Here is a 20,582-nt window from a genome sequence, read left to right on the forward strand (position 1 = left end):
GGACCATCTCAGACAGCGAGCGAGCTTGTCTCACCGTGTATTGTAGATTGTGATAAAACGCCGCGGCGTCGGCGGTTGCGGAGGAGGAGCGTCAGCAGTGTCCGGATGGGAGCAGCGGAGCAGCGCGCCGGCGGGGGAGCGGCCGGCCCCGGCGTGGGACGGCGCCCGGGGCTCTGCGGGTCAGCCGCCGCCGCCAGGACCGGCCGGCCGCCCGACCGACCGTCAGCGGCCGCCGCAGAGACGGCCGCAGCACAGAGGACCAGAGAGATACGCAGTCGTACACACTTTCAAATAAATATCCCCCCAGACACACTCCCCAGAAATATCACAATGCACTGGGCGCGCGCCGCCGCGGTATATTGTACTACCGTCTAATTTTGATTATGTAACGAGTAACGACGCTCTCAGGGCGGCGCCGGTCGCGGGCGGCGCGCACAATCAGTCACTCTCTCTGTCCCGTATAAAAACATGTGCGGCGGCGGGGGTGGCGCCGCGGCGCCAGCTACTGTGCTCACTAACGTCGCTTATGAAGAAACGCACTTGCAAAACATCTGCAGAAAATACGTGGTGGCATATCACTGGGCCGCTAGTGGAGTCGCGTGCGGTCGGCTGGAATGGCGCGGTCGGGCCGCTCACAGCGGGGAGTATTGCGCGGACACCGGGCCGGCCCGGTCAGGCCGGGTTCAGGCCGGGCGCGGCGCCGAAGCCGTTCACCAGCGTCGGCACCACGAGTACCAGACCCGTCTGAGCGGCCGCCGACGAGCGCGGCTCGGGCAGCGTGTCGTCCTCGACGAACGCCTGGCACGGGCTGGGCACGCGCACACTGGCGTCACTGTCGCTGCCGCGGTCACCTGGGGGCAGCAGGGGTCAGCGGAGGTCAGACGGGGTCACCTGGCGGCAGCAGGGGGCAGTGGAGGTCAGAGGACGTCAAGCTCGCGGGCGGTGAAAAGATGACCTGAAGGGCGGCAGAGGTCAACGGGATCAGAGGAAGTCAATTTGCGGAACGGAGGTCATCGAATGTCATATAGACGGGAAGCGAAAGTTGGCATGGGTCACTCGACGGTCAGAAGAGGTCACACCAGCAAAGGTATTTATTTGGGAGGACCGGGAAGTGAAAGTCAGATGTTACTGAACAATGATCAGCAAGTTTAAACTTAGAGGTGGTCACACCTGAGCTGAATTTTGGTGAGCTGGGAATGAAGTTTGCATTCTGAAAACTAAGTGGAACAGAGTCATAGGTACTGCGGTGCATGAAAAAGGCGGATCGTATTTTTATTGAAATTAGACGGGTTAGGAATTTATCGGCATAGTGTGGTTTAAAGTATTCACGAATAGCTACATGTAATTCTCATTTGTTCTCACGTAAAATATATAACTACGCTGTTCTGTGTGTAAGCATCCTTCTCAGTATATAACATCGTTAGCTGATGTCTACAGTTTGTGGTCCTTTCCCGAAGCCGACTTCTCGCATCCATCAACAGGGCCTTGTGACGCAAACAATGTCATCGCCTCAACATCAATAAAGAGTCGCAGCGACATGGCGCCCACTGCCACATCGTTTGTCAATGCCACGGCCATGATGAATTGGGTACAAAACATGGCCCCTAGATATGACATGTCTCTCCCTGAGACGCTTTAAATGTCAGAACATTTCTGGTAATTTCATGGCACTCATATGGGTTAGGTTCTAAAGTGACGCTAATCTTTATTTATAGATTGATCGATAATGTCCATGTATTTAATTTAGGTACCTATTGATGTTGAGTAGTCGCTACACAACAGCGAAGTAACAACAGCTAATGTCAAGGGATTGCATTACTTCACCACAATGCTGTGGTACGCAGATCACTCTCATTTGTTGTTCATTTCACCTAAAATATCATTTTGCGTTGAGCAACCTCACATCCGACCGCAAAACTTAAAATGGCGGTTAAGTACTGAACTAGTAAAAAAGATCGTACATTATTCTTGCTTCCTTCCATAACTATGAACGAAATGTGTAGGTTGGCATTTCAAAGAGATGCGTATGATCATCACTTATAATGATAGGTATGTTTTAATATCGGTTCTATCACGAGCGAAAATGACACAAATTTTGCATGGCTATTTTAGTGCGAAGAATATGATTCAATGGCGTTGATTAGGAATGTCACTGGTGCAGCCATTCAGCCCGACGTGTGCGGGCGAGACAGATCATTCACTTGTCTGGCTTCAGATGTCGACCACCGGCAGTGAATTACGTGCACGTCTATCAGCTCTGCGAACGTTCGTGAAGGTCGTGAGCCACCCTTAGCTGTTCCATTAGGTTGCAGATTTATATTGCAAAGCTTTGTCAGATTGTACAACGCCTTGATAGGAAAGGATCCTCGGTTACGTTTAAGGGAAACTGGTTGCAGGTCAAAGACATGCTTGCAAGAGAAAGAAACATTATAAATTCGAGATGGATGCATCATGTCTATGATAGCATGTAAAAATCAGACATCGGTCGAATTAACCCGCGCACCGACGGGGGTCTGCGCCAACTTCGCACCGACGCGACGGGGGGGCGGGCGGATGACCGCCCCCCCTGAGATCTCGAGAACGAAGCAAGATAGCGACAAACGGTAAACGGCATCGGATACGCACGGACAAGGTCTGCAATTTTTACTAAGGTCATTTTCAGGTCAGGTCAAAGATGACGTCACAGGGGTCGAAAAAGTCAAAATGGCGGCGCTAGATATGAAGAGAGTTTTTCTCGAATAACTTTCGAATTAGTCAAGATAGGAACAAACTAAGGGCATCATCGTGATCCTCTCGTCAATCCGCATCGAATGATATATATGTTGACCTCGAAAGGTCAAGTTCAAAGGTTGACCTCAGGTCACGTGACCTCGCGGTCATCATGTATATCATTCGATGCGTCTTGACGAGCTGAACACAATGAGACCAGCCGCGCGGCTGTATCTTGTTCCTGTACGGAGTTATTGGCAAAAAAACCTTTGGTGACCTTTGATGACGTCACATGACCTTACAGCTGCCCAACAGCAAAACAGACCTCAAGGTAGTGAAGGTTGATCGTATATGAAGTCATGTATGGTATATGGGGCCATTCCGACCCGTTTTAGTGGTAAAAACAGGGAGTTGATTTTTCCCCCATTGACTTATAATGGGGAGGTCGCGAAATTGACCTGACCTTAGGTCACCGACATCAAAATTCCGAGATATACAAATTGTAGCTACTAATGACCTAACAACATCCTGCGACTTTCAAAGGCCTCCGACATCTACTGTAGCTCTGGCACGGTGACAAAGTTGCAAAAAAGTGACTTGAGGTTGGGTCATTCAAAGTGACCTGGTGACCTGACCTTAAAAGTTAGGAGGTTCAAACTTGCACACCATGTGTAAAATTGATGAGAGAATAGTCGTAACAAATTTCGCGGCATCCGCGAAAAACCTCAGGGGGGGGGCGGATATCCGCCCCCCCCCCGTCGGTGCGCGTGTTAAGGATCAGTCAGCTACCATTTCAGAGATCTTATACCATGGTATAAGATGCAGCGCACTGCTTAATAAGCGTCAATAAATGCAATGCTCTATGCCTCGCTATACGCTGTCTAACGTCCACACTCAATAGCTCACTATTTATTTTTTGGACGAACGGTTATCTCTACGATTTGATTTGGGTTTCGTTTAGCCATAATGGAATCACATGACAGTGAGCGTGAAGTTTGCGAATTTCATCTTTAGAGGGATACAGGAAAATATTTAGCCATACCTACTTCTTACTTATTATGAGGCCTCATTGTATGATCTCATTTACGTCAACTCGACCTGACATCACTCAATTGTCACCATCGGGAGCTGTTGCTGTTGCAAATATTTATCGTTTAGTTCTAACCCGCTCCTCCCCTCGCGGCTATCTCCATTCTGGGTCAATGTTCCAATAAGGCCCGGTGGGGGGGGGGGGGGAGGGGGCCGGTCGACGGATAGAGGCGCGATGCCGGTGACAGCCCGGCCCGCCTCCTCACTCTCTGACCCGTCGGCGGCGGTCCTCTGACCGAGTTTCGCCGGCGGCTCACCGTATCTGAACGGTCATCGGCCAGACACGAGGTCGACGTTTTTACCGCCGTGTTCGACCCAGTTTCATGGTGGACCAGGGGCACCGGCAGGCGGGGTCATCTCGGAACCTCCCAGTCTCTGTCTCCTCCGCGACTCTACAATCTAACCTTGATCTGACTCCTCTGCCCAGAAAAGGATGTTTCTTTCGCTGAACACAGTGGAACTGGCAAATAAGCTTTTGCGAGATACTTGGCTAGCCTATGGAAATGTTAGCTTTTTGATAGGGAGGGAGGAATAAAGTTGGGCATGTGAAAAAGCATGCATGATTGCAAATCAAGACCCCTTTTATTGATTATTCTAAAACAATAAAGAAGCCCATACCGAGGAATGTCATTGAAACTGACATAAAATCCCAGGTGAGCAGTAAGCTAATTGGAACTCAAACACCTAGCGTGATCATGTCACATTCGCGTCTGGCATACGCGCCAGCCCGGCACTACAACACAACATACAAGTTACAACACTGAACACATACACGGAAAACGAGCTTCAAACAGCTACAAGTACAGTCTACACACGGGAGCGGCGTGTTTCACATTGGTGTTGCAGTTTAATTTCATCAAGACTCCAGACATGGGTAATTAAGGAAGTAGGCAGCTTGCCTGTGCTAATTTTCGCCGCTTTGTTGGGTCTCTAGAAGCATTCGGATTATATCTCTTAAGGTTGTGTAATAAGCGGCCAAAACTGAAGACTAACTAGTATGGAACGTATTTGCGCTTGTGAGGATACTCTGCTTTGGATCGGGAATAATGTAGGCATCAGGACGAAAGATCGCTAATGTCGAGGGCCATGCATGACGAATAACTTGTATCAAATAAGCTTTGTGAGGAGGCCGACTTATGCAATACCTGAGACTAAATTGCCGTCTCGCTTGCGAGCTTCGTGCAGAACTTGATTCCAAATTTGTGACGCTCGTGTAGTTGGACTGATTTAATTAATAGTTGGTTCCGTTTACAGCCGAGACCCATGCCACCTCCTCAAGTTCTGCTTTATTGACCAGCAATTAGAAGTGTTCTATGATAATTATTAATGACTGGAAAACAACGAAAGATGAGGTCAGGTACGCACATACAAGCAAAATAGTCTAACAAAAGAAACTGGCCAGATCAAATACATTTGCCCATTCATCGCATCTAGTCATTTTATACGTCACAAAAATTGGAAGGGTATAGGTAGGAGCCATAACCATCTATCCAATTATACTTGTCACATCGTAGGAGTAGCGGAGCGTCCAAACATGATTGGCCGTTATTGAACTAAGGAGATTTTCTGCTGAAATGAGGACATGCTGATAGTGAATGGAATCGGCTGAAGGAAAATACCACCGAATGAGGCGGCTAGATTGGAACTGAAATTATTCCGTGAGATATGGCTGCTAAACTGATTCATAATGTGACATTTTTAGATATTGAACCAGACATACGCAATTACTGTGGCGCTAAGTTTGGATGTAGTTAGGAATGGTGAGCATTTATTGTGATCGGCTGTCCGACTTTCAATATATATCTGAATGTTCGGGGAGCAATAAGGCTAACACATCGACACTTCAATCTGGAAACGAGGAGCCAGTGGTTTGCCGTTGAAGGCAACTGACTTGGAATAGGTAGGCTGACATTCAGACACACATTTACAGCTTCAGACAGCAACCGATTTGGGCATAGACACATGGAGTAGTGGGCTATAACACTATGCAACAGTCATTTTGTTCCTGAGAAACGACCGATTTTTTTGGACTCATTGGGTCCCATTATAACCGAAATGGGCATTTGTTTTGATCTGGAAATGCTTTTCCGGTTTTCAGAGACGATTTTCGATTTTTGGCCCCGAAATTCGGTTTTTGGCCCACTGTGTCCGGTGTAATTGAGTAATCGACTCGCGGTAACTTTCATCGCCCTTCCTATGCCACAATATTTGCGTGTAAAAATAACGTCATAAATCTATGTTAAAGTAAGAAAATATTGAAATTTTGTAAAAATTTGACATTTTTTCGATTTCATTTCAAAATAGAGAAAAAACTAAAGGCCCTATCCAAATTCTGAGCCCAGTTCCTTGAAGAGCATTCAATTTCCGTTCGGAAGGTACTATTTTAGTGCATTTTATCGGTTTACTGTGGCGTCCAGATTGAGTCACTTGAAAAACGGGCCCCCAACAGATCAAGATTCTGAGCGACAGGACTGCTCAAAAGTAAGTTCCTGCGTGTGACCCGAGGTCACAAGGGGTCAACAAAATGACCTCAGTTGACCCCTCGTTGATCCTATGGCGTTAACATACGTTATCAGGTTAATGCTATGTGATATGACTTAGGATATGTGTTTAGGTTAACTCAATCTGGACGCCACAGGAATCCGATAAAATGCACTAAAAAGGTACCTTCCGAACGGAAATTGAATGCTCTTCAAGGAACTGGGCTCAGAATTTGGATGGGGCCTTTAGTTTTTCCTCTATTTTGAAATGAAATCGAAAAAATGTCAAATTTTTACAAATTTTCAACATTTTCTTACTTTAACATAGATTTATGACGTTATTTTTGCACGCAAATATGCAAAACCAGATATCATTCGAAAGCTTGTGGCATAGGAAAGGCGATGAAAGTTACCGCGAGTCGATTACTCAATTACATCGGACACGGTGGGCCAAAAACCGAATTTCGGGGCCAAAAATCGAAAATCGTCTCTGAAAACCGGAAAAGCATTTTCAGATCAAAACTAATGCCCATTTCGGTTAAAATAGGACCCAATGAATAAGAAAAATTCGGTCGCTTTCCAGGAACAGGAAATTTTTCATTTTTTGTTGCATAGTGTAATGGGGGTAGATTTAACTACGTACATATTTTCTAAGCTACGCTAAGGTTGTGGGTGAGCGACTGAGTTTCTACATACATAGTTTCTACAGTTTCTACATGAGTTTCTACATACTGAGTTTCTACATATGTAGAAGAAAGCTTCTGGTGAGCTTTTGACAACAGCCGATGCGGGCATAGACACATGAAGTAATTGGCTATGGCTATGGATTTAACTGCGTACTTTCTACGCTACGCTAGGCTAGTGGGTGAGCGGCTAGTCTCTATTCTGGTAATTTGTGCTGATTTTATGCAGAATGCGGCAATGCTTGCACACATGGATGATATGTGCTGGCAGACAGAAATATTTGTATAAAAGCCAGTGCACAACAAAATTCAGCGGCCTGAGGGCGTTCAATGAGAGCCATCTGAAAAACAATCATCGGATACCAGACAGCAGACAGCAGACCCAGACACCCATAGAAGACAACCGAGATTTACAGATGCCCGAAGACAGACCGGTTGCGAGCTACGAAAGCAGGTGGCAGACATAAAGACGAATGGCAGCTGACACAGCGACCACTAAACGCATGCTAGCTGGGGGATCCGTTCAACTACCCCGTAGACACGGCTCAAATACCTGGATCAGACCTGCAGCTGCCACTCGCTCCACAGCGTGCCCCTATTTACAGAGTTGATCACGAGCTCGGTCACCTCGAGCGTTGGCGTGCGCTCTGCGACGACACATGCAAACCGGATCAGCGCCACGACAGGCCCCACGGACCAGAACAGAGGCTCGGTTCAGACCACAACATAAGCTCGGCACGAACCAGTTCACAGGATCGGTGCGGACTACAATACAGGCTCGGCTCGAACCAGTCCACATGGGCTCGGCTCGGACCACAACAGAGGCTCGGCATGGCTCCAACCAGCTCACAGGTTCGGCTAGCGGCATGGCTCGAATACGATTTAGGCGACACAGATTGGGTTACTCTACGACACGACACTCGCCGCGGGACGATACCAGCGTGCTACAACACGACCATCAGTGCTAATAAGCAGGACGTAGGGCACGTAACAAGTATCTGAATATCGAGGAATGCGCGTTATATCTTTTCAATGCCAATCGTACTGCGTCAGCTCTATTTCAAAATTATATTAGCCGTTTTCACGACGGGCTATCCGGCGAATGCACCTGATTTGACCAAATCTGCACCTAATTTCTTTTACAGCAAATATCTTCATTTTATGAATTTATTTCAGTGTTTGAATCGATGATGCTCTCTGATAATGTGACAAAGCAGGCATATAAGCAATTAGTGCAACCCTAGCTGAAAGCTGCTAAGAGACACACTGAACCTGATTTGACCAAATATGCACCTAATCTGTACCAGATGTGCACCAAATGTGTACCAGATGGCCGTCGTGAAAACGGCTAATATCAAGTTACCGCTCTTACACATGGACTTGAAAATGACAGAAAGCCCTTCTTCGTTTGAAATACTTCAAGTTGACACACACTATTCAGGAGGTTGTGAAAACAATCGTCAATTGGGGCCAATGAAAGCCAATGAAAGCGTTCGGATCTAGGTCGCAGTAAAAATTGCATAAATTGGTAAAGTAAAGGCACATTTATAAGGATGCTTCAGGTCATGCTCATCAATTTAAATGGTATGAACGTCTCGCGTTTATAATATCTAAGCTAGCTGTTGGGCTAAATTGTCGGACATAACTCCAGTGATAGCGTGTGCTAGGCACACGCTGAGTCTTCATTTCCGCTCCAGTGACAGCGCTGGCCCATACGTTTCTGTAGGCAACCACCTCATAGAACTTCCCTACAGAGTTAATCCATCCGGAAAAATACGCATCATGCTCAAAGTGTTTGAACATATAATTTTAACACGAGTTCAATCATCGACAGTAAAAAAAAAAAAAATGGTAATCCTGACAGCGGGGTGGAAGCTGCCCGGTCAGTTGTATATTTCCAGTAAGTGAATTTACAGCCATTTTAAGGCTGATTAGAGAGGATATACTAACAAAATATAAAAAGGATATGTTACAGGGAGTATGCGATTTCAGTTAGTTTGCAACGACCCTAGGGTGGTTGTAACCTCCCTGAACGATCAGTTTGTTTGCAACGACCCTAGGGACGTTACAAAATAACTGCTCGTTCCGGGACGTTGTAACGAAACTAGGGTCGTTGCAACCTCCCTAGTTAGTATGCAACGAACCTAGGGTTGTTACAAAATAACTAGGGAGTTTAAGAAATCATCGAGTCTCGTTTCACAGGGGGCACATGGGGGGGGGGGGGGTTGCCACTCCCCCAGGTAGTCTTTCTGCTCTGCACTCAACATTTTTAGAGCTAGAAGCCTGATTTTTGGGATAGCTGCTCCTCTATCCTTTCTAGATGTTCACTAAAAATTCAAGTTTTTGTGGTTTTTGGTTTCGGAGATATGACCTTGTTTTTCAGGTCATGTCATGACCCAAATGGCCAATTCTCAACATCTTGCGTTGGCTATGGGCCTTGTGAGCTTTTGACACCTTGATTTCGGCCTTTTTTGCCAGTCTTACCTCCCACCTATCATGGAACATGTTGTTCGACGATGTACAGATGTCAAGGTCAGGGTTAAAGTCAACCTAGGTCATCTAAAATAATTGCGTTTTAGGCAAGCTGAATTTACTTTTCGTGAAGTTTTTTGACTGCATTCTTGGTGAAAGCTTCTCAGATCATGATTTCATGTAATAGGAACACAAACAATCGGTGCACACATCATTATACACACAGACACACACAGACATACAGACACATATCACTGACCTCGACCTAACTTGACCTGAAATGACCTCAGCAGCAAAAATCTGGTCGGGTAGTGTGACAAAGAGGTTCTAGCTAGCTGGGCACCAGAAAACGGCATCGTCATCGCTATATGATAAGCAGCGCACTTGATATCCAACGGTGACCCAAAACAGCAACATTTTTTAGTTTGACCTGACCTGGAAGGTCAATGACTGACCTGAGAAGGTAAAACTGGGTATCATTGGATTTGTTTCTTCCCAAAGAATCTTTTTGGTCTTTACCGCGAAGCTCTATCTCCAACAGGAACGAAATGGCGAGGGGGGGGGGCAACCCCCCCCCCATGTGCGTTCTAGGATGGGAAAATGGCATGTGCGGGCGAGGGTTAACTCTCGCCCTTATTGGTGTTTTGCTAGCTGCAAACGCACATGGCGGGGCTAGGTTATTGGTTAACTTTCCAGTTCAGGTCAGTGACTCAGAAGTCGGGAAAATCGGGACCTGTTAAAACTTTGGAGAGTTAGCTTGTTACGGGGTTTTTCGGTGCGCTGATCACGAATTTCATGTTAGCTTTGATCACCGATGATGTCTTGATGTTTTTGGGTCAGGTCGGGTCAGGTCAGGTCAGGTCAACCAGTAGGCGTCTTGCTAGCTGTCCATAGTAGGTGTCAACCACCACTGACAGCCTCGTGACATGGTACGAAGGCGCCAAAATTACTTCTTAAATGTTCAAATGGGTGCTAAATTCGAAATCAGCTCCAAAAACTAGCCTAAAGAATATATGAACCCAGAAGAAGTGAACTAAGGTCATCAAAGATCAATGACCTTGACCTGACCTTCACGTGACCTTGACACCCACTATAATGCATGGGACCATCATCATTTCACATGTTTGAACGTTAACCCGCGCCCCGTAGGGGGGGGGGCGAAACGGCCCCTCCCTGTCCTTTTCGGTCGATATCTCCTAAACGGCTGGAGATATCGCCACCAAACTTTCAGGACCCCTCCGGGCATCAATTTTACACATTGTGACCAAAAATTTTTCCAGAGGCTATGATAGGTTGGCCAAAAATGACGTCAGAGTGACGTCATGTTTTGTCATTTTCGACCGAAAAAAGACCTTCGCGAGAAGACCTGTCAGGACTACAGCTTTGAAGATACAGAAAAATGATCAAGACATAAAAGGTGTAGAATTGACAGGGCTACAAAACTGCTATCTCGAATTTTTGAAATTTTTGAGTTTTGACCCCCAAAAATAAAAAAAGCATTTTTTGGATATATTCGCCAAAAAATCCAAAAAGTTTTTTGAGTTTCGAAAAAACCGGAATATATGTGATAGTGCCTACCGTCTTCTATCTACATATTAAATTTCAGATCGATACCTCGTTTTTTGGCCAAGTTATAGCGAAAAAACTGTTCAAAAATGATGACGTCAAATTTTCAAACTCAATTCTTGGCAATTCTGGAACTCGTAGAGCAAAACAAAGACTACCATTAGACTCCCCGTGACGAGCTGCATCGAATCGATACCCATTTTATGCAAAAATATCAACTTTGAAATTTGACCTAATTTGACCTGACCTTGACCTGACCTTCACAAAAACGTGACCTAGGCTGGCCCCAAAGGCTGCCTAACCCACATAATCGCATTTGTCATGTAAAATGGACCATAAAACATGTATCACACGACACATTCATATTGTGACCCCCGGTGACCTGACCTCGCTGTGACCTGACCTGGTATCAGTGACCTCAGATAGCAAAGTATGTGTTTGACGAACAATGTACCATCGATGGTTTTCAATAAATTACCAATTTACTCGCTTTCACAGCACATTTCTTGAATTGCCTGTGAACGGTGAAAATCTGACCTTTGACCTGACCTGTGACGTCATCGGTTTGACCTAGGTCAATGAAATTTGGTCACAAGGTAGTTCCCGGGTGGGGCTATCGAACACCGTTTGAATTTTGAAAATCGGCCGGTAACTTTCCGAGATCTTAGGGGGGGGGCCGAAACGGCCCCCCCCCCCCCTACGGGTGGTAGGGTCCGCCGGTAGCCCTACGGGGCGCGGGTTAACAATCACAAAAAGACTGGAAACGAGCGGATAATAACCGTTTTTACGAAGGGCTTCCTGGCAAATGCCCATCTAATTTGAACAAATCTGCACCAAATGTGCACCTAATCTGCACAAAATGTGTACTAGATGGCCGTCGTGAAATACTCCTGAGCTGAATGTTCAAATTTTGTTCTTCTTTTCTTTTTAAATGAACTAGATTGAACAAGATTTTCAATGGACAAGATTGCTGACGGCCCTCATGTGAAATGAGACTCGATGAATTCTTAAACTCCCTAGTTATTTTGTAACAACCCTAGGTTCGTTGCATACTAACTAGGGAGGTTGCAACGACCCTAGTTTCGTTACAACGTCCCGGAACGAGCAGTTATTTTGTAACGTTCCTAGGGTCGTTGCAAACAAACTGATCGTTCAGGGAGGTTACAACCACCCTAGGGTCGTTGCAAACTAACTGAAATCGCATACTCCCTGTAACAGATATATAAAATATCACCCAAAAGGGATGTGATTGAAACGAGCATTCAACGCGACTAGCGAGAGAGAGAGGGAGAGAGAGAGAGAGAGAGAGAGAGAGAGAGAGAGAGAGAGAGAGAGAGAGAGAGAGAGAGAGAGAAAGAGAGAGAGAGAGAGAGAGAGAGAGAGAGAGAGAGAGAGAAATGGAGAGAGAGAAGAAATTCGAGGAGCAACCAACAATAAAAAGCTAGCAACAAGGCCAATGAACTTATAACCAGCCGATCTTCCATTGCCAATTAGTGCTCGGAGTCTAATTAGATGAGAGATGTTGCGTAAAATCGAAACCGGGCGGTAATTTCCTGTAGCGGGAGTGGTGTGTTCGTAAACAACTCACAGCCGGAGCAAGGACGGGAACAAAGTCAACGTTCAGTGCAAAACGAACATTCAACAAAGTCCACAAAGAAGCTTAGCAAATAATTTGCGTGCCTGTCATTGATGTGCTTCCATATTGATTTGCTTAACCCTATTCCGGGCGGGCTCTGAAAGGTTCGATTCTTGGCGGTGGGGGTCTTTTCGGCCCCCCTTCAGATCTCAAAAACTACACATCGCAGCGACAAACGGCAAACGGCGTTTGATAGATCGTTTAAAGATCTACAACTTTCACAAGTACACTTTCAGGTCAGGTCAATATTGAGGTCACCAGAGGTCATCAACGATAAAATGTTTTGGAATTAGTTACCTATATAACTTTTAAACTAAGAAACATAGAGACATGAAACTAATATAGTTTTTGTTGCTCTCGTCGAGGCGATGCAAAATAAGTATGCGATGACCTTCACAGGTCAATTTGAAATTTGACCCGAGGTCAAGGTCAGGTCATTCATCAATGAGGTTGTGGGGTATGGTCATGCTGCATACCAAACGACGCGCCTTGACCAGGCGAGCAGTTTGGTACCACTTACAAGTCTTTAGCACCATCATGTCGTGGTTTATTGACAGAAAAACGATTTGTGAGGTCACATGACCTCAGATGACCTTTCCCGGTGCCCCTGTCAATTAGCGGCACCAGGATCATCACCGATGAGATGATCTTCCATAAGACTGAAAGATTTGGGTGGTTTCGACTCGTTTACACGAAGCAGGAGGCGTTTCAATATTTTCCCATAGGCTTGCAATGTAAAGGTCATGAGTCTGGCCTGACCTCAGGTCACAGATATAAAAATTATGAGATATACAAATTGCACATACTGATACCCAAACTAAAACCTGAAGAGAAGAAATTGATCCGCCAAAAACTCTAGCTCTGGCGTGATTGCAAACTTTTCTGAGGTGGGGCCACCAAACCGCCTCTGGTGACCTGACCTGACCCGGCAACTTTTTTTTTGTCAAAATGTGCGCAATGAATGTTTAGGAAAAGTCACCAAGTATGAGCTTTCAGTCTTGCGGCGTTTGGCAATGGCACAAGAAAAACCTGAAGGGGGGGCCTTAAAGGTCCCCCTCGCCCGGAATAGGGTTAAGGGGTGTTTTAAACGCATGAATACTATCGTTGAGTCATGTAACTAAAGTATTGCGGAGATTAATGCGACTCACCAGAGTCCGAGTCGATGACGGAGTCGGGAAAACTGAGCTCCGACTCGACAGTGACCTGGGGCGGGCTCTGAAAGCCCTCGGGCGCCTCCAGAAAGCTGGTCGGAACCGTCAGCAGCGGCTCCGTCTCGCCCGGCAGCGAGTGCCTGTGGACAATAGAAATAACAAGTGGTTAGCACACCCATCTCAATAAGTCGCTTTCATACGCACCGTGTCGCCAGCGACTGAACCAAACATCTGAATGTAATTTTACTTGTTATAGCTTGCACTTGAGAAAAGGACAAGGCAGTACATACAAATTACAAAGCGAAGGGTAGCATGTTGTGGCATTTATCGAAATCAACTTGCTTAGAAGCAAATTCCTAAAACGGATCAACATTGAACAATGAGCGCTCATATATTTAGCAAAAGTAAGCAGCTCCAGAAACTATACTGACATCCGCTGGATTAAAACTTCCCCTGACCCTCTGACTCTAAATATTGCAGCCCCCAATGACCCGCGGTTTCGGTCAGAAGTCGATACTGAACTCTCTCTGGCACTACACCTACGTCGCACCGCTCTGACAGAGGTGGCGGCCCGGCCCAAATGGCTCCGAGCTATTCCCGGCTAAAACGTGTGAAATGGAGTATCTCGAGCGAGCCACGAATATAGCGCCCCGTTCCAAACTCGGCCGGCGCGGTCTGCTCCGCTCTGCTGGAGTCGCCCCAGCTCATCAGGCCGCCTTGACGGGGCTCGTCGAGCTGAGGTCGCCGCGCCGACAGCTCTGGTAAAGATATCGGCTGACCGCGGCCGACCGCCGGAACTAGTCTATATCCGGTCATTGCGTGACCACCGGTCACGGTCGGCACACCGATCTCCTCCCTCACCCCTCCCCTCCCCACGCTGCGCCACCCCTGCCCTGTTCGGGGGAGGGTGGTTCAATGATGGCGGCGTCTTTCGTGATAGGCTGGAAGGTACCAAGACAGTCTGACCGGTTGACAAAAGAGTTACGTGATGGTCTCTGTCGAATCAAACAAGTGTCTGCTGTTATTACGGACAAAACTCGCGCCCTTCGCATGCTTTGACTAGCGGGCTGCCATCAGGAACTGTTATTCTCCAAGTTTCTGCCGTTCCAACGCAAGTTGTTGCCACTGGGGCTATCAATTGCTATCAGTGATGCTTTTTCAGCACGGAATGTCGGGTTTGGTTGCCCTGTAGTCAGCTGCATCCTTGGTAACAGAGCTTCTCTGCTCTAGTGTAAGCGATATCTTTATGGACCCTTTCTGAAAAAAGTTAATTTTCTCGAGAAACATTTTTTTAAATAATGATTCAAAATAGCACATCTGTGCTGGATGCAACGCCTATGATTTCCACATTTCTTCTGACAGTAATACATTCAATGCAATTGGATGAATTGTATTATCACTGATAAGCCATTTACATAAGCCAGATAGTAAACTCCTTCTCATCGTTAACATTATCTCGTAAATGAGCTCTAGCCGACATATTTATGGAACGCAGATAGTCCGACTTACCCAGAATTACTATGCAGCATATCACTGGCTGAACGCTAGTAAGTTATCTCTGAGCCCATCAGCCAGCGAGGCTCCAGTTAACTGGGCACCATGAAGTGGCTTCCAGAATTCCACTCCGTCTGCAGCGATCCCGCAGTCCCAGAAACATCCAATGAGCTATCCACCAGCGCTATCAGAGGGTCGGCCACTTTATCAAGAGAGTCTGAATCGTCCATCATCGCTTTCTGTAAGTCAGAAATCTCGCCCACATATAATGTAAGTAGGCATTGAGAAACAATGAATCCAGAGTTTGTATCAGCATAGCACATATCGGTGTAGTTAGAGGAGTAAGATTAGGAACGAAGGCCTGTTTTCATCCCGAGCAGAGTGAAACAGACGACACATACAGATGTTTTGTTCTAGCAGCTCTCGAAGAAACTAGTTTCGTGGAATCGCGGTAAAGCTGACGCCAAGAGAGCTGCTGAGTAGCGCCGGAGGCAGATCGTGGTGGTGTAAACAGGCCTGAGAGCAATGGGAGCACTGAAATAAAGCCCCGGACTACAGGGGAAAACTAGACGCCTTTGTGTGGCGACGAGAGCCGACAGACACCAGTTGACGTCTGTTTGCTTATTTAATTATTTATTAATTTGCTCATTGCAGATCGCTCTAATATTCAATGAAGCCATTTGCTGATTGAATGAAGCTGTTCGGCTACAGTATCGCACATAACGAACCAGCTACCATGGCCTAATCTATGAACACATAGCAATTTAGTGAGAAAATGATAACGCGAGCAAAACCCGCAATATCATCAATATACAAGTACATAGGCATAAGAATACTGGCCTAAACTACATTACACTAAAATATAAAAACGTAAACGTTGACACAATGCACATGCTAGGATAATTCAAAGTCGCACGAACTGCGCACTTCTTGAAAGCCAATGTCTTGTGCTATCCACTCGATATTTGTGACCAAAGGCGTTCCAACTTCACACGTCACGTACGGCCCAACATTAAAGTCAGAACCTGGAAACTTATGTCCCACCAGCGCTGCAACTCAATTCATGGTCGCCATGGAACCCGAACTAACAACGTCTCGAGCGAGGCATGTCCCAATGGAGGTTGTTAGGTGGTGAGAGGAGGAGAGAAGAGAGAGAGAGAGAGAGAGAGAGAGAGAGAGAGAGAGAGAGAGAGAGAGAGAGAGAGAGAGAGAGAGAGAGAGAGAGAGAGAGAGAGAGAGAGAGAGAGAGAGAGAGAGAGAGAGAGAGAGAGAGAGAGAGAGAGAGTGAATGAATAACTTTGCTTAAAACCAACTCGCTAATCCCGTTGCCAGACCCGACCTCTGCAACTTAACCCACGCCCCGCTGGGCTATTCAGTAGGGTTGTTCAAAAAAACCGAATTTCGGAAAAGTATATGGGCTCATGGCTCATGTGGTGCGGTATTCTTTTCTGAGTCCAATGATACCCTTTTTTCCGAAAAGTATTACTGCTAGGCGCTGCTCAAACGGCTTAAAGAGGACCATGTTACGCCCGCCGACCGGCCGGTGTCAATAAGGGCGAGAATTCGACGCCGCACGGCGGCGGCAGCGCCTTATCGGCACCGCGCGCCACGACATCTGCCGGGCGGCCGGCTGGGCGGTGGGAAGTTATAAGTGCGTGGTCTTATTGCACACGATCGGGGTGAGCTATCCCATGTTTTCGGGGCGGAAAGTTTCAGTGCAGCATCGGTGCGTCTGCTACGGTGGTCTGTGTCGATGGTATAGAAAATAACTCAAGCAGAACTCAGAAAAGAATGAATGATTCCGGGTAGTTGCCTCGAAATAACCCGTTTCAAGAATACAGCTGCCCTCTTAACGTACTGTATCACTTGTTGATTCTTCAAAAAGCAAGCTCTGAGCAATAACAGACCTCTTTGCATTGCTGTTGACCATTTAAGTTGCTTTTGGACGGTGGCTCGCAGCCCCAATATGCTGCCGCGTAACTCTATTCCAACGACGAAACGGCAACTTAGCGAGAATCGAAAATTTAACGAAGTAGGTACAACAGGAGCTGGCAAGGCTCCTGCATTGGTCTATCCGTCATGAGTGACACACCGGGGTAATGTGTCACGTCAGGGCAGAGCTGTGTTCTATGCCGGGTCTGGATTCGGGTCTTGATCGGCATCGGTGGGCACGGCCGCCCTGGCCGGACTGCCGGCGTCGCTTATGCTCGAAGGATTGGATAAACGGCGCTTGATTTATATGAGTAGGTACTCCGGCTAATGTCTCTACTCATGTCTCACTTCGTCACACTGTCAGGGTGGCCACTCTGTCATCCCCAAACATGTTATGTTTTCTTTCGACCCGCTAATCTAAGTTACACCTGGCGTCGATTCTGTTGCCCCAGCATCTGACATCAACGTATCTGAATAATGACATTGGTGACGCATATGCTCGTCAAAGCCACCCCCAAACTTGGGCCGATGACTGTCGGGTCTCCTCCATATTCTGTCCTTGTGCATACTGCATTGCCAGCCCCTGCTGTACGTATATCGTGAATTTTCGATTCTCGCGAAGTTGCCGTTTCGCCGTTGGAATAAAGTTGCGCGGCAGCATATTGGGGGTGCGAGCCACCGTCAAAAACTAACGTAAATTGTCAACAGCAATGCAAAGAGGTGTGTAATTGCTCAGAGTTTGCTTTTTGAAGAATTAACAAGTGATACGGTACGTTAAGAAGGCAGCGTATTCTTGAAACGGATTATTTCGAGGCAACTACCCGGAATCATTCATTCTTTTCTGAGCTCTGCTTGAGTTATTTTCTATACCATCGACACAGACCACCGTGGCAGACGCACCGATGCTGCACTGAAACTTTCCGCCCCGAAAACATGGGATAGCTCACCCCGATCGTGTGCAATAAGACCACGCACTTATAACTTCCCACCGCCCGGCCGGCCGCCCGGCAGATGTCGTGGCGCGCGGTGCCGATAAGGCGCTGCCGCCGCCGTGCGGCGTCGAACTCTCGCCCTTATTGACACCGGCCGGTCGGCGGGCGTAACATGGTCCTCTTTAAGCCGTTTGAGGAGCCCCTAACAGTTAATACTTTTCAGTAAAAAGGGCATCATTGGTCTCAGAAAAGAATATCGCACCACATGAGCCATGAGCCCATATACTTTTCCAAAATTCGGTTTTTTTGAACAACCCTACTATTCAGCCATACGCGCCCTGCTGGGGGGGGGGGGCAGATTCTGCCCCCCCTGTCTAACTTCCGAACCGATGGTCGTAGAAAGACGGGGAAAACGGCGATCGAAAGCTCTCAACAAGGCGGATCTAAAGAGCCCAAATTTTTTTGCTTAAAAAGGTCAGAGGTCAGGTCAAGGTCAGGTCAAGGGTACAAAATGCAAGTTTCTACAGTATCGGCCTTGCACCGTAGTTGCCGAAGAATGGACTGAGACTGATTGCCCAAAGCGTGTTCTTAGACTACCAAGACAATATTTGTTGCATGCAATGTCATTCAAAGGTCAAGGTCAAGGTCAGGTCAGGTCAGGTCAGGTCACCAAAAACAAAATATAGAAAAGGGCATGTGCGACACATGTTTTATGGGTCATTTTACTCATAGAATTCAATAGGCACACTCAATAAGTGATATGGACCACCTCTGGATGAATTTCAGGTCAAGGTCAGGTCAAGGTCAGGTCGAGTGAGGTCAAATTTTGAAGTTGGTTTTTAAGGCCTAAAAAGGTGTCTATCCGATGCAGTTTTTCACGGCGAATCGAATGGTGCTATTTTTGTTTCCGTACGAGGTCTAAAACTTACAAAAAAATCATTTTTCAAAAAATTTGTGTGTCGTGACGTCATAAAATTTTGAATAACTCCCACATTTTTTAACCGATTCTTCTAAAAATTGGTATATAGGTGCACATCGACTACTTCTCTGACATATATTCCGGTTTTTCGATACTTTCAAATTTTTTGATTTTATCATAATTTTCCCAAAAAAGTCAGTTTTTTTGAAAAAATTTGGGCCAAAATCCAACATTTTCAAAAACCCGAGATGGCCATTTCATAGACAAAGTAAAATAACGTATAACCTTTTTGTTACGTCTTGATTCCTTTAAAAATGAAGATGTTAGCGGCGTTTGAAATTTTGCCGTTTTTGAGGCGAAAATGGCGAACATGACGTCACAAAAACGTCAATTTCTCAAAAAATTTCCGACGGATTCCGCTCAAATTTTCAGGGACCGTGTCAAATTGATGTATGATAAGGTACTGAAACTTTGACGTTGCTGGCGTAACGCGTTTAGAAGTTATTGGCGAAAAACGGGAGGGGGGGCAGATTCTGCCCCCCCCCCCCCCAGCGGGGCGCGGGTTAACGTGCCATCCCCTCGCCCGAGAAATTCACACCGAGCAATTGAACTCAGAATACCAAACTGACAGCTTCAAAAGACCTACCCGATTATGCATTTTTCGAGAGAGAGAGAGAGAGAGAGAGAGAGAGAGAGAGAGAGAGAGAGAGGGGGGAGAGAGAGAGAGAGAGAGAGAGAGAGAGAGAGAGAGAGAGAGAGAGAGAGAGAGAGAGAGAGAGAGAGAGAGAGAGAGAGAGAGAGAGAGAGAGAGAGAGAGAGAGAGAGAGAGAGAGAGAGAGAGAGAGAAACATCCCGCCACCCTACCACACAATGACTGTCTCACCTGAGCGTGACCTTTTTCTTGACCCGCTGCGCCACATCGCTGTTGCCCCGCGAGATGACCGGCAGCCGGGCGTGCTTGTAGATGGGCGTGGTCGGCTCCGAGGACTGTTTGTCCACCAGGATCGACTTAGGCATCGGACCCGGCAGGGGAAAACAGGTGGGCGGCTGGCTGAGGAACGGCGGGGCGGTGGCGGGGGCGGGGGCGGCCGGAGGACTGGCGGAGGGCGGCGCCGGCGCCGGCTCCGGCGGCGGCGGCTGCGGCGGCGGCGGCGACACGGGCAGGGCAGCCAGCAGACGCCGCCGATCCTCCATATACATCTCCAGTAGCTGGTCCAGCTTGCCCTCGATGTCTTCCACCTGTGGGAGAGCAGCGGCAGAGGTACACGCGCATTAGACTGATTGAATTTATACAACTAACTATACAGTTTGAAACACAGCCAAACGGTAGGGAAAGCTTCTTGGCTTAAGCCGCTTTGAAATTTACTATTTGCTCTTGACGGGGATATCCCTACAATCAGTGGAAATGCTAGTGTCAAACTAGAGGCCAGCTGTAAATGGTTTGAGCTTGTCCGACTTACCTAGTTGCCGTTTTATTTATTCCGCTGCCAGTCTTACAGTTGTTTACAAACACTATCGA

At 47.0% G+C, this 20,582-nt stretch overlaps 1 protein-coding gene across 1 annotated transcript in view; it reads right to left on the reverse strand.

The window, feature by feature from the left end:
• Positions 1-21: 21 nt before the first annotated feature.
• The window catches only part of LOC122364776 (potassium voltage-gated channel subfamily KQT member 5-like), an 83,964-nt gene continuing 63,403 nt past the window's right edge, over positions 22-20,582 (reverse strand). Inside the window, exons 9-11 of the mRNA XM_043335502.1 lie at positions 19,947-20,302; positions 13,784-13,926; positions 22-851 (exon numbers count right to left, since the gene is read on the reverse strand). Coding sequence (XP_043191437.1) covers positions 673-851; positions 13,784-13,926; positions 19,947-20,302 — 678 coding nt within the window. The 3' untranslated portion in view covers positions 22-672. The remainder of the gene's footprint in view (positions 852-13,783; positions 13,927-19,946; positions 20,303-20,582) is intronic.

The sequence above is a fragment of the Amphibalanus amphitrite genome, unplaced genomic scaffold, assembly GCF_019059575.1.
Source record: "Amphibalanus amphitrite isolate SeventyFive unplaced genomic scaffold, NRLGWU_Aamphi_draft 000696F_arrow, whole genome shotgun sequence".
NCBI classification, from domain to species: domain Eukaryota; kingdom Metazoa; phylum Arthropoda; class Thecostraca; order Balanomorpha; family Balanidae; genus Amphibalanus; species Amphibalanus amphitrite.